General features: G+C 41.3%; 1 protein-coding gene across 2 annotated transcripts; it reads left to right on the plus strand.

The window, feature by feature from the left end:
* Positions 1–1,370: 1,370 nt before the first annotated feature.
* On the plus strand, positions 1,371–10,064 carry LOC104143067 (zinc finger protein 22-like). Of its 2 annotated transcripts, none has more exons than XM_068941006.1 (5): positions 1,371–1,518; positions 2,454–2,548; positions 4,681–4,789; positions 6,781–6,991; positions 8,140–10,064. In XM_068941006.1, the coding sequence occupies exons 3-5, from the start codon at positions 4,742–4,744 to the stop codon at positions 8,718–8,720; spliced, it is 840 nt and encodes a 279-aa protein (XP_068797107.1). In that variant the 5' UTR covers positions 1,371–1,518; positions 2,454–2,548; positions 4,681–4,741; the 3' UTR covers positions 8,721–10,064. The 2 variants fall into 2 exon arrangements, with proteins under 2 accessions (XP_068797107.1, XP_068797108.1); XM_068941007.1 differs by having other exon boundaries at positions 1,388–1,464; positions 8,140–10,058.
* The last annotated feature ends 1,800 nt before the right edge of the window (positions 10,065–11,864 follow it).

Genomic DNA, 11,864 nt, shown 5'->3' on the forward strand with positions numbered 1-11,864 from the left:
ATGAAAGTTTGTCACAAAAAGGCCTTATGAATAAATTCATAAAGTCAGTGTTAATATAGACTCTCTGACCTTCAAAAAATTTCTGAATACTGTAGATTAAGAATTCAATGGACACTTGTGGAAAGAATTTAATTGTGATTCCAACCTTGTTAGGTATGTAAGAGAAATAGAAACAATGGACAGAAAAGACATTACGAACTAGGAGAGGATACATACACATGCAACGTTTGACAGAGGAGAGCTTGTATGTATGTATATGGAAGATAATGAAACCTGCTGCTATTCCATCCAAAAATATGCATCTAAAAAAAAAATGGGCAGAATCTCAAGGGAATAATAAGTAGATACCTTTGGCTTTTCAGCTCTTGACAAATAAGGGCCAATATTTACTTATTCAAGAAAATCTGCTACTGACTTCACTGGTTAACAAGTTTAGGTCTGAGCCCTTATTAATGTGCCCATATAGAATATGTCTTTATTTAATTCTGTATTATTTTTGGTTGCAATGATAATTACACTGTTTCTATAGCTCTGTAGAAAACTTCACTTCAGAAAGCGTGCCATGATATATCACCCACACCAGTACCCCTCAAAAATCGTGCCAAACTGAGACCTGACAAAATTCCACATACATATGTGACTCAGAAGACGTTCTCCATTAACAGGAAGTGATTGGTGCTGCTAATTTAGAAGCACTATAACCACTAAAAACCTAGAATAAATGTTTCAGTTTCTCTGTAGAACCTGCTATGCTTCCTTCACTCAGGAAATGGATCCAGAATTGCTCTTAGTGTTTCAGAGTATGAGATAGATTTGTGGTGTACTATCCCCAAGACTATTTATTTTATAGCTTGTAGTAGCATCCACGTTTGTGTTTTTCTATGCATATGAGACCACTAGTTATATAGATATGGCATGTTAATGAATACAAAAATATTTGTTGTTAATATTAAAAATATAGTTCTTTTCCATTAACATTAGAAGTAAGAAAGACGCAGAAACGGTTTTCAAGTAGTTAAAAAGTAGCAACACCACTGTAGGAGTATATGCATGTGACGTATTGTAAATGTATTAATGAGGGCATGATTAATATGAGCTTGCCTTGAACCTGGACAGGAGCGCACTAAAGCAGGGCAGCCGGCAGGAGCCCCCGAAGCAGCGGGCAGCGCGGCGGGGCCCGGCCGGGCACCAGCCTGCGGGAGCGTGGGAGCGACGCGCTCGCCGAGCGGGCCGAGGAGCCGGGCCGAGCTGCGCCCCGAGGTGCGGCCGCAGCAGAAGCGGCTGCCAGCAGGCCGGGCATCCCCGGCGCGCCCGGAGGAGACGGGCGGGACGCAAGACGACGAGATAAGCAGAATCGGCAGCAGGGGAGGGGAGGGGAGGGGGCAGCAGCAACAGCAGCAGCAACAGCAGCAGCAGCAGCATAAAAACACCTGGCCCAAGGAGGGAAAACGGGAGCAGGAGGAGGTATCCGGGTTGCAGTGGCGGGTGGGCACGTGTGCTCGGCACGGCTGGTGGCAGGTAAGGAGACCCCGGGAGCAGGGAGTGTGTGCTGCGTGAGCGGCTTCAGGAAAGTCTAGTTTTAAAGTTTAAAACAGGCCTGACTTATCAGTCTTCTCAACACTCCTCTTACAGCACTCTCTGATTCCTTGGCTGATACGTATGTATGTATATCCAGCTGCAATAACATATTATAGTATGTGTTCTAACATAGAGATGCTTTGTAGCCAGCTGTTCCTACATGCCTTGCTCCTTCTGTGCCTCACACTGCTGGCACGCAGCTGCTGTGCTTCGTTTCCCTGCTAAGAGGGCATTTCACATAGGTAGGACTCTGAGGTAGGACTTCGGCCTGGCTCAATGTATGAATTCCACCTATGGACACCTAGCAGGAAACCTGCAAAAAGCTTTGCTAAATGTAACCAAGATCTGGAGGATTCAGAACATCTTAGTCAGGTATAAATAGAACTCTAAGTGAGGCATTCCAGATCTTGAGATGTTTATGTTTTTCAGAAGTGCTGCATATATTTATATGAGCTCTTACAGACCGTACTCTGTCAGTAGTGACTGGCTCTTTTTTTTCTATTTATAGCTTTTCCTCAGAGTTAGAGTTCTCTTTGGAAAATTTTTTAGTGTAGACTGTCAAATTCTACAACCTTTCTGTTATGGCCTAAATTTTGTCCTTTGTGAAGAAAAAATTGCATGGAGGGCATTGAGTGTCTAGCTGGGAGTTTGGGGAAAAAATATGCAAAGAGTATTTTGTTAGTTTTGGTAGATCTTTACCATCTTGTCTGGAGGGAAGACTGTCTTCAAGGCTTGGATTTCTCTGGCTCTTACTGTGGTGAAGTCTCACAGTGAAGTGAGGAATAGAGAGTTGCCCAGCCAAGCACAGATCAGGGGGGAAAAACAAAAAAAAAAAGTAGCTTGACCAAGCTTTAAAACACGATTCTATTTTTCAGCCACAGAAACTCATCTCTCAGTCTCTCACCAATTCTCATCAAACTCAGGGATTAAGTGCTTCGTATTATATCAAGAAAACAATCCTGTCCTTAAGGTAAGTCTGCCTCAGAGTGATTTTCCTGCTAGTTGGCAAAGCGTTGCAGATTAATGAAGCTGTGGTGTACTCGATACCTCCAGCAACCTCAAGGAGGGAGTTCAGGCCTATGGGAAGATGATTGCTTTCCTAAGAGATTGGGGAACAAGAGAGAGGAATGGAGACAGCCTAATGGGAACTTTAGGAAAGAGAACAGTTTTTGCTGAATGGGGACTTCAAGATCGGCTTACCGAGTTGATTCAGGTGCATTTTTTCAAAAGTACCAGATCTGCTTTCTCCAAGTGTCTGGGAACAAGAAGAATCAGAGAGCAGATATACTAACACACTACAAAACTGAGACATTATCCTGGAGGGGATAATTAGCCCTTCTTAAGTGTTGAAAGGTCTGTTGTGGTCTTACATCTTCTGGCTGGTAGAAGATACGGTTCCTTCAACGAGAGGATCTCTGCAGATTTGAAAATATTAGGTAGTCTGCAAAATTATTCAGAAGTCCAGACAAATAGCGTGAAGGGAGACTTGGTGTCTTCTGTTTTTCTGTCATACCCCACATGTGGCCCTTTAGAAAGAGTTATCTGAGGAACAATATCAGTGTTTCCAGACTAAGAAATCTGTGTTCAGCCTGAAACCTGAAGAAGATGACAGTTTTCTCCGTGGCATGGCAAACCCTCTCCCTTGCCTGTGAAAGACCCACGTTTTCATGCTTTCAGTGACCGATGTTTGCACAGCAAGCTGCCAGGGAGCAGGAACAGGTTCCTATGGAGCAGGAACAGGTTCCTATGGAGCCACTGGGTGAGAAGCGGCTCCTGGAGGGTGAAAACTGCCCTCTGTACCTCACTCAGCAGCCCCAAAGCCTCTCCTCCTCCCAGAGAGGGGCCCTGGGAGTCTCCTCAGTCACACTGCTCCTAGCAGGGGTCAGAGGAGCAGAGCGAGGATCCTCTGCCCTGCTGCCTTGCCCTGAGAGGCCTGACATCCACTTGCCTCTGGGCTGTCCCCAGTCACCCACGTCCCCATGCACCTGTGTCCCCACGCTGGGCTGGGCCTCCTCTCCTTTCCCAGCTCCGAGCAGTGGGCTGTGAGCCCTGCTTTTGGCTCTCACTTAGGTGCAGACGTGACTCCTATCCCAATGAGTATTTCATTTGCAGGTTTTTTTTTTTTAATGTCCTCCAGCACAAATTTTATGATCATTTCAAAAGGCATTTTAGCGAAACATTTGCATATTAGAAAACACTGATTTCTATTTACTTTTAAACAGCATATTTCAAATGTATTGAAAATGTGCTATAAGAATCAAATTATTATGAAGATGAGTTGTGTATGTGTATTTAACCATCTAGAATAGATGAATGATAAATGAAGAATGATAAAATTACGTAGAAAGTTCCTCCTTGTTAAGGTCAAAATGATTTTAAAACTTTAGCACTTTTTGCATCTCTGTTCTGCCAGTGCATCTGTACGTGTTTCCCTCCACTGCAGGAAACGCATGTATCTGCCTTAAAATAGCTCTTGCAGCTTAATAAACTCTACTAGGCATGCCTACCTTTTAGAAATTGAGAGCGCATAACCTGCTGCATTTTAAAATCCAACTTGCAGTTGATAATAGGAGTCTGTAGCTAATGTAGGTGACAGTATATCCTGTCTGACAGTTTTTATTTATGTTCCAAAGTTTAGATTATAAGAACTACCATGCTGGCTAAGACCAAAGGTCCACTATCTCAGTTCCTTGACTATGACAGTTTGGTATTAATAGATTTCCAGCTGTCAAGGCTAAATTTTCATTTTATAAAGTAAAAATATATTGGTAGAATTCCATAGGGAATTGCTCTTAGAAACACACTAAATATTGTATGAGTTGTCAAGAGTGTATATGTCTTTTTTTTTTGGCATGCAAATACAAAGTGGTGCATATTTAACAGCTTATAAACTGTGCAGCATAAATTGCAGAAATTCACATGATTGCCTACTGTATGCCCGGATTACATCTGAAGAAACCAGATATTCTAGATAGATTCTCATGATCTTTGTTTCAGAACTCATTATATGTGATATATGAGGGAATTCTTGTTTCTTTTTGATTTTGTAAGTATATGGTCACATGTAATTGTTTTTATTTTAATTCCTTTTCTTGCAAACAGTTCACATGACACTTCTTGATGTGCATGTTTTGTTGGCCTTGCCAGTCCATCTATACTCTTCATGCTGCTGCTGACTCTCAAATGCAAGAAGAGATTTGATCAGTTTTCAGTAAGTATTAAATACTTAGGCTCAGCAATTTTTGCACAGATTGGATGTGGGGAAAAAAGTAGCTACCTATTGGACATGGCCTGTGGTACTAGAACCAGCTGTCTGCAGTGCTGTTGCTTTATCTAGAGTGCTGCTGAGCAAGAACACAGGTAGGGTTAGCTCTGAAATGTGGAGGAGACTGGCACAAACTGGAAATCCTGTGAATCAGTAAGAGACTGCCATTAATATATGGAAAGAGTAGGGCCCATGGAGAAGCAGCTCCAGCATTTCAGAAAATTCTGCTGCCAGGAGGCTGGGGGTCTCCATGAGGCTTGTAGACAACTGGAGTTATAAGCTGAAGGCAGAGAGACATATGAAGGAGCAGACCATGGGCATGCATATCCTGTAATAGTTCTTGTGTATATTGATGGAAGAGCTGGATCTGGAAAGATACCTGCACCCAGATGACTCCTCTGGAAGAAGGTTTCCATCTAGCACCAGCCAGAGGCTATAATACTAGGGCTGCAGAGTGGATGTATTTATACCTAAGGGAGGAAGGAGATTATAGATATGTTAGGCCTTTGTGACACTTTCTTGCCACGATAAGAATTTCTCTATAGTAGGGCTTTAAAAAGTTTTGCCATCTTAATTTTACACAAAGTGCAGTCACCCGCAGTTTTTCATCTGGACAGCTCAGAGCTTTAGGGAGTGGAAATCCCATAAAGGACTCTGTAAAGGGGTGATGATGATGAGCCATAAAGGGATCAGGATCCCATGGGATCCTGATGTACCGTTGTACAAAGTGAGGTAAGATAGGTTTAATACCTAAAAGAGAAGCTCTTTCCTCTTACTTGCCAGATGGGAACTGAAGGCCGATGGGAACTGAAGGCCTGAGTATGCCATGAGTTATGCTGAAATATGGAAAAACTCTCACACAATAAAAGAGACAGACTCAAGCATATGAGTTGCCGTAAGGTAGCAAGCTAGCTAATTCAAATCTAGCAAATGTACTTTGATGTAAACTTAAATGTGATTAATTCTACTTCTTGCACTGAAGAACCATAAGGTTCAGGATAAAAATAAACAATTATTTTTCCCCTTAAAATTTCTGTGGAAAACAAGAGGTTATTTTTGCTAATTTTGAGTATTAATGCTAAAACTATCCTCACCAAATTGAAATTTCTGTTAAAGGATACTTGCACAGAAACTTGTGACCATTCCTGTTTAAAAATTTAAGACACAACTAAGACTCTTAGCTTCTGCAGTAAGGAAATAGATAATTAATGCATCATCATGTATGCATTTATTTTTGTCATGATTGTACTCTTTGTGAACATTCATGCATTTAACCTCAATGTCTCCCTAAAAAGTAAAAAAATACAGAGATAACAGTACTCCATCGTACAGGTGAAAGCTGAAAGCACAAAAAGACTAAGGACATTTTCAAAAGCAAAAGTAACTTTCACTGGGACTTAGAAGTATTTGGAAATACAATCTCAAAGTGATTCATCCAAGAGTGCACATGGAGGGAAGTGACAGGCATGACAAACAGGAGTGGGAAGTACTGGCTTAGAAACTGTTCTTAGTCTCTCCAAAACTATATAACATTACTCACATCAGGTCTGGTAGCCAGCACCAAAATTGTAAATGCACTGGTCTCTAAAATTGAATTCAAATTTGACTCAGGAACCTGAGAAGGTATATGTATTCCAGTGTAGATTCAGTTGAGGAAATGCTACTCAGGATAAAGCAGTGCATATTCCTTGTGCTGGGATGGAAGAATGCTCTTCCCATGTGGCAATTTACAGTCCGTTATCCCAACTCCATAGGCAAATGTTTGTGCCTGCATCAGGTTGGTGTAAGAGAGTATTAGACCACTGGTGCTCCTTCTGCAGCACTACAGCGCATGAGTGAGATGCACCACCTAGGGTGAGATGCATGCTCGTTTCTCATCCGACTTCCTAGTGTTTCCAAAGCCTTTTCTCTACCTGATGTGTTTGGTTTATTATCAGGTTACAGAGTGTTTGAAGGCTGAAGAAGTGAACTGTGTGAAGATGGCTACTCCCATGAAATTAAAGGAGCCTTCCAGCTCTCCACTTAATCAGCCGCAGCCTAATTTTGAACAGCCATCCAAGGAAGAGGCAGGAGGAAGCAAACAACCAGAACTCAAATACAAGCTGCTCTCTGTTACTAAAGAAGATCATCAGTTCCTTCAAGAGATGAGTAAGAAGCTATAAGAGATGGGAGCACAGAGAATTGTGTATAAGAGAACAGGGAGAAAATTGCTAAGGACTGTTGAGAAAGCAGGAAATGCTTCAGTACAGGACTTAGCAATAATATAGCCTGATCAGTGGGCTTATCTGGCACTCCCAGGTCTGGCTGGTTTTAATAATTTAGTTTAGGAGTCCATACCACCATCATATCTGGCACCTCACTAAAGAGAAATATGAAAACAGAAACTATAGAATCAGATTTCCCTCTTGGTCTTCAAAGTGAGATGCTTTTGATTTAAATGAGAGGGATAAAGGAGGGAAGCTTGCATTAATGGTGTGCATTTGGGTACATAAGGAAAACAGTGTTTTTTACCCATTTATGCTTGTCCTAAAGTGTTATCAAGTGAGATTTTCAGGATTTTTCAAGGGATATACCAGATGGTTGTAACTCACAGATTTTTAAAGAGCAGAAAGTATTAAGCCATCTGGCTTACTACTTACGTAAGGCATCTAAGTATAGGTGTAACTTAGTTATTCTTGCATTGAATTTATAACTGTTAGTTGAACCAAAACATATTTATTCGATGCAAGAGGTCAAATTAACATTCATAATGTTCTCTTGTGACTTAAAAACTTGGTGAGGATTCCTGTTCTTTCTTTGATAATGGTATCAAAGATACTTGTAGATAGTAGTAGAAAATAGTACTGATGATGTAGAAAATATCAAGCACAGTGGATTTCTACCCCTTTTGTAGTACCAAGCACAATGGAAGTTCTGATCTTAGTGTTGAGCAGCTTGGATTCGGTTCAGATTATGATACATGTGAGCGTGTTTAAATTGCTACTTCAGGAGGGACGGTTAAGCAAATCAGCAGTTGGTTCCTCCCCAAAACCTCTACTGGGTCTTTCTGTTTCTCCTGCGCTTGTTTCCCTGTACTCAGAATAATACTCAGGGTTCTATTCCTCAGAACCATTTCTTTCACAGGAACTGTAAAATATATATTGTTATTCTTGAGGTGGCAAAACTTAATTTTTATTACACTATTGAGTGTCTTAATAGTGTAGCTCTGATTAGAATTCTTAGCTTCAAGGTACAGGTACTAAAGAATTAAGTCTGTTATTTACTAATAGTAGCAAATTGCTTTTTTTTCTATGCAGAGGTTGATAGACTTGAGGAAGAAACAGAGAATCATGAACAGACAGAAGTGCACAAGGTGTCATCAGGAGGTCAGAAAGAAAGCATCTTCCAAAATGGTGACCTGACTTGTCAGAAGGGTGAAATGTCTCAAAATATCAATTTAAAAACACCCTTTGAGGACAAACAGACAGAGGTCTCCAGGAAGAGATGCTGTAATGTGAGAGACTTCCAAGACGTTGCAGTCTCAGAGAGAACTTCATCAGAGCAGAGTCCTTATCAATGCACCGTGTGCGGGAAGAGCTTTAGCCGCAGCTCAAATCTTCTCCAGCACCAGCGCATCCATACAGCAAAGAAGCCTTACAAGTGCATAGAGTGCGGAAAGAGTTTCAGCCGCAACTCCGCTCTGACTCAGCACCAGGAGGTGCACCGCGGTGAGCGCACATTTGAGTGTGCAGACTGTGGTGATCATTTTACACGCAGCTCCAGCCTCACTCTCCATCAGAAAACTCACCTGGGGGAGAAACCTCATGTGTGCAAACAATGTGGAAAGCGCTTCCGCAGTGTTCCTGAGCTGGCGTCTCATCAGGAATTGCATACATGACCTCAGTGTGGTCCCTTGGGCCGCTGCAAACTAGAACCACAGCCATAAGGAAGAAGCAGTCCCTCTGTAGGACATGTAGCCTCTCTAAAAGTTTTTGTTCATCTGGTCTACCTAAAAGGTAGGTGCAGGTCACACCTAAGTGCCCCAAAGCAAAGAAAGAGGCAGCCCCTAATCCAAAGAGCCTGATTGAATGACTAGGTCAACTAGTTGCTTAGAGATTCCAGTGGCTGAGGAATGAATCCCCTTTCTTCTAACACATAAGCCTCTGTTGGGATGGAAATAGGAGTTGATGTTTATTAAAACACAGTATTTCAGAGAGAAATAAGATAGGTTACTGGCTGAGGTGACAGCTAAGAATTTGAATGATACTGTTTCAGTTGAGAATTCAGCTACAGGATGCCCTTGTGCTACTTAGTTTTGTCTCCCTATGTCTTTATGGCTTATAGGTTTAAAAAAAAAATCTGACTTCACTTTCTTAGTGTATTTGAGCGTGGACTAATACGTGCCCGGATACCACAGTAAATGGAGACGGATAAGTTTAGTAGTTTCGTGAACAATTTGTTTTGAAAGCTTAACTGTCTCTGTCCTTAGCTTCTAGAGGAAAGATTTTCAGAAAGCTCTTTCACCTTTTAATAGTATCTGGGTTCTTAACTTCCAAAGGTACTTCTGAATATTAGCATTTCTGTAACCATCCAGGATTTCCGAAGGGATCATTGCTAGACCAAATATCAAAATGAGCCATACTTTCCTGATCAGTGCTAATAGCTCTCTGAAAGTCCTTGGCGTCTGTGGAAAGATTAGTTCCTTCTAGTGGTTCCACTAGAAATCTTTGATTCCCATCTTACGTCAATAATCTCTAGCTGGAGAATTGGACCTAAATCTCAAGAGGTGAGACCAGTGTCTCTGGCAAGCATTAGGAATAGTCAGACTGCAGCTATGAAGAGGAATTTTATTTTATTGTACAACTGCACAATTAATGGAAAACTGGGCAGCTATTGAGAACTGAGGTGGTTCAGTCCCATCCTCCTCATCCCCTTTTGATTTTCACGAAGTCAGCAGTGTCTCCCCTGAAATTACACTACATTTCATGGGCTCACAAAGATCAGGTCGTTGATGTACATGATAATTCCGGCCCTAAAGAAATTTCACTTCTTTCCATTGAGATGAAAGCATGAATAGAGAGACTGGGTACCAAAGCAAACCGGAGAAGTAGCTGTCTTTACAGCCTGTGTTCTTGTGAGATGTCCTTGCTTTAGAGCCATGCTGGCTTTTCATGGATACAATTGGCAGTATTCATGCCAGATTATTTTTGTGTATTAATAAATGTAAACAGTCTTGAAGGTCTTTGTTGTACTTATTTTTACCTCCTTTCACAGAAGCAAGTTGTTTATTTGATATATTTCTGTACAAATTAATTCAATGTTCAAAGAACAAAGGTTATCTTGACTTCAGAGCTGTGTTTTTTCGCAAATCAAAGCAGCACTGAAGATGGGGGGAAAAAGGAGGATTTTACTCAGCCTGCAGGAATCCACTCATGCCTGAGGTAGTAGTTAATGGCTAATCTCTTATCTACTCTAATCTCAGCAGGCCGACCTGCCCTTTGAGATGAGTCAACAGTTTTTAAAGGAAGTTAAGTTTAAAAGAAGTATCTGAACTCACATTCTCACCAATGTGATGTTTTTGGTTTGGAGAGCGCTGGTGCCTTCCTACGTGGGGAACAGTCATAGGCATGGATTTTGTGCCTGTGGTCTGTAGCGATATGCAGATACATTTTGGGATGTCTCGCAACTTGAACAGGTGTTTTCTAAGCGTGAGTGCCTAGCAAAAGTTTGGTTACAAACAGAACAGTTATCTGAATGTGCTGTCACGAAGGAACCCCACAGCCTGGACAAGCAAAGGCTTGTCCAGCCTGAGTGGTCACTCAGATTTTCAGAAAGAAAAGCACCACAGAAATTGTCCTTTCTATCATCCAAATAATTTTCTAGATATTTTTTTTTCTTATAGTGTGCTATCAGTAGCTGGGATAAGAGCAGAAAGTGGTTCACTCCTCTTAAGAGAAGGCTCTTAAATCTTGCAGGTAAACATTGAGGAAGAGATAAATTAATCTCAGAATGAAAACTAAGGATGATGTTATTAATAGTGGAACTACTACTGTTTTCTGAGGTTAAGAATGGTTTTCTATTATGTTTTTGTACTGCCTGCATAGTGCAACCATGCTTTAGGATGGACTCTGTTAGGGCTTCTATATTAAGATTGCAGAACAGAGGTTTAAAATGTGAGTGGTGGTGGAGTTCTGGATAGTTCTGAATGGTGTCAGGGTAAAGGGACACTTGTCTAGCAATATCTCCCTCACCTGCGGTGCCAAGCAGAGGTGCCCTAATGGTAAAGGTGACACATTATCACACCCAGCCCTTTCCACCAAAATGTCCATCTCTGAACTTCTAAATCCTTCTGACTAGGAACCCTTCCAGTGTTGGGGATCCTACCTCTGCTCCTAACACTTTTTCCTTTTAAACCTTTGACTGACTTTAGATGTTACAAAATGCACCTATGGTCACAGTATCTCTCGGGATAGAGAATTAGTAAAACTACAGAAAAGGTAATGATTCTGAATTTCACCAGATTTAAATGGTGTTCTGTGCCTAAGGCTTAAGCATCTAAAACGCAAGGGCAAACTGAGTAGTCACTAAGTCAGTTCAGCAAACATCAGCTTTTTATTCTGTAGAAAGTGTTTCTGATATTTTCAAATGTTGTAGTATGCAGTTCATCAACATTTTGTAAGTATATTTTTATTTGAATTCCTTTTTTTTAAGTATACATGAAAAGTCCATTTCATGGGGGTGTATTGGCTATAGCAGGTTTGAGATCCTGGTATTCAATGCATACTTTTGACATTTAACACATGAAAGGAATGTGTTTGGCGCCCTTTCTAAATTAGCCTATGAAAGGAGATGTTTCTGCAAACACAGGCACTCCCAGGTTTTTATCTGATTTGGAGCAGAAACACCCTTTTACCTTTGTCTCCTTAATTCTTTCCCTTCTCCGCTGACAATCTCTCTCACATTCCACATCCCAGCTCTTTCATTCATTGCCCTCATTTCTATTGCCATTTCCTGTGGCCCAGTTGTGACCCAGTGAGATGGC

The sequence above is a fragment of the Struthio camelus genome, chromosome 4, assembly GCF_040807025.1.
Source record: "Struthio camelus isolate bStrCam1 chromosome 4, bStrCam1.hap1, whole genome shotgun sequence".
In the NCBI taxonomy this organism is placed as follows: domain Eukaryota; kingdom Metazoa; phylum Chordata; class Aves; order Struthioniformes; family Struthionidae; genus Struthio; species Struthio camelus.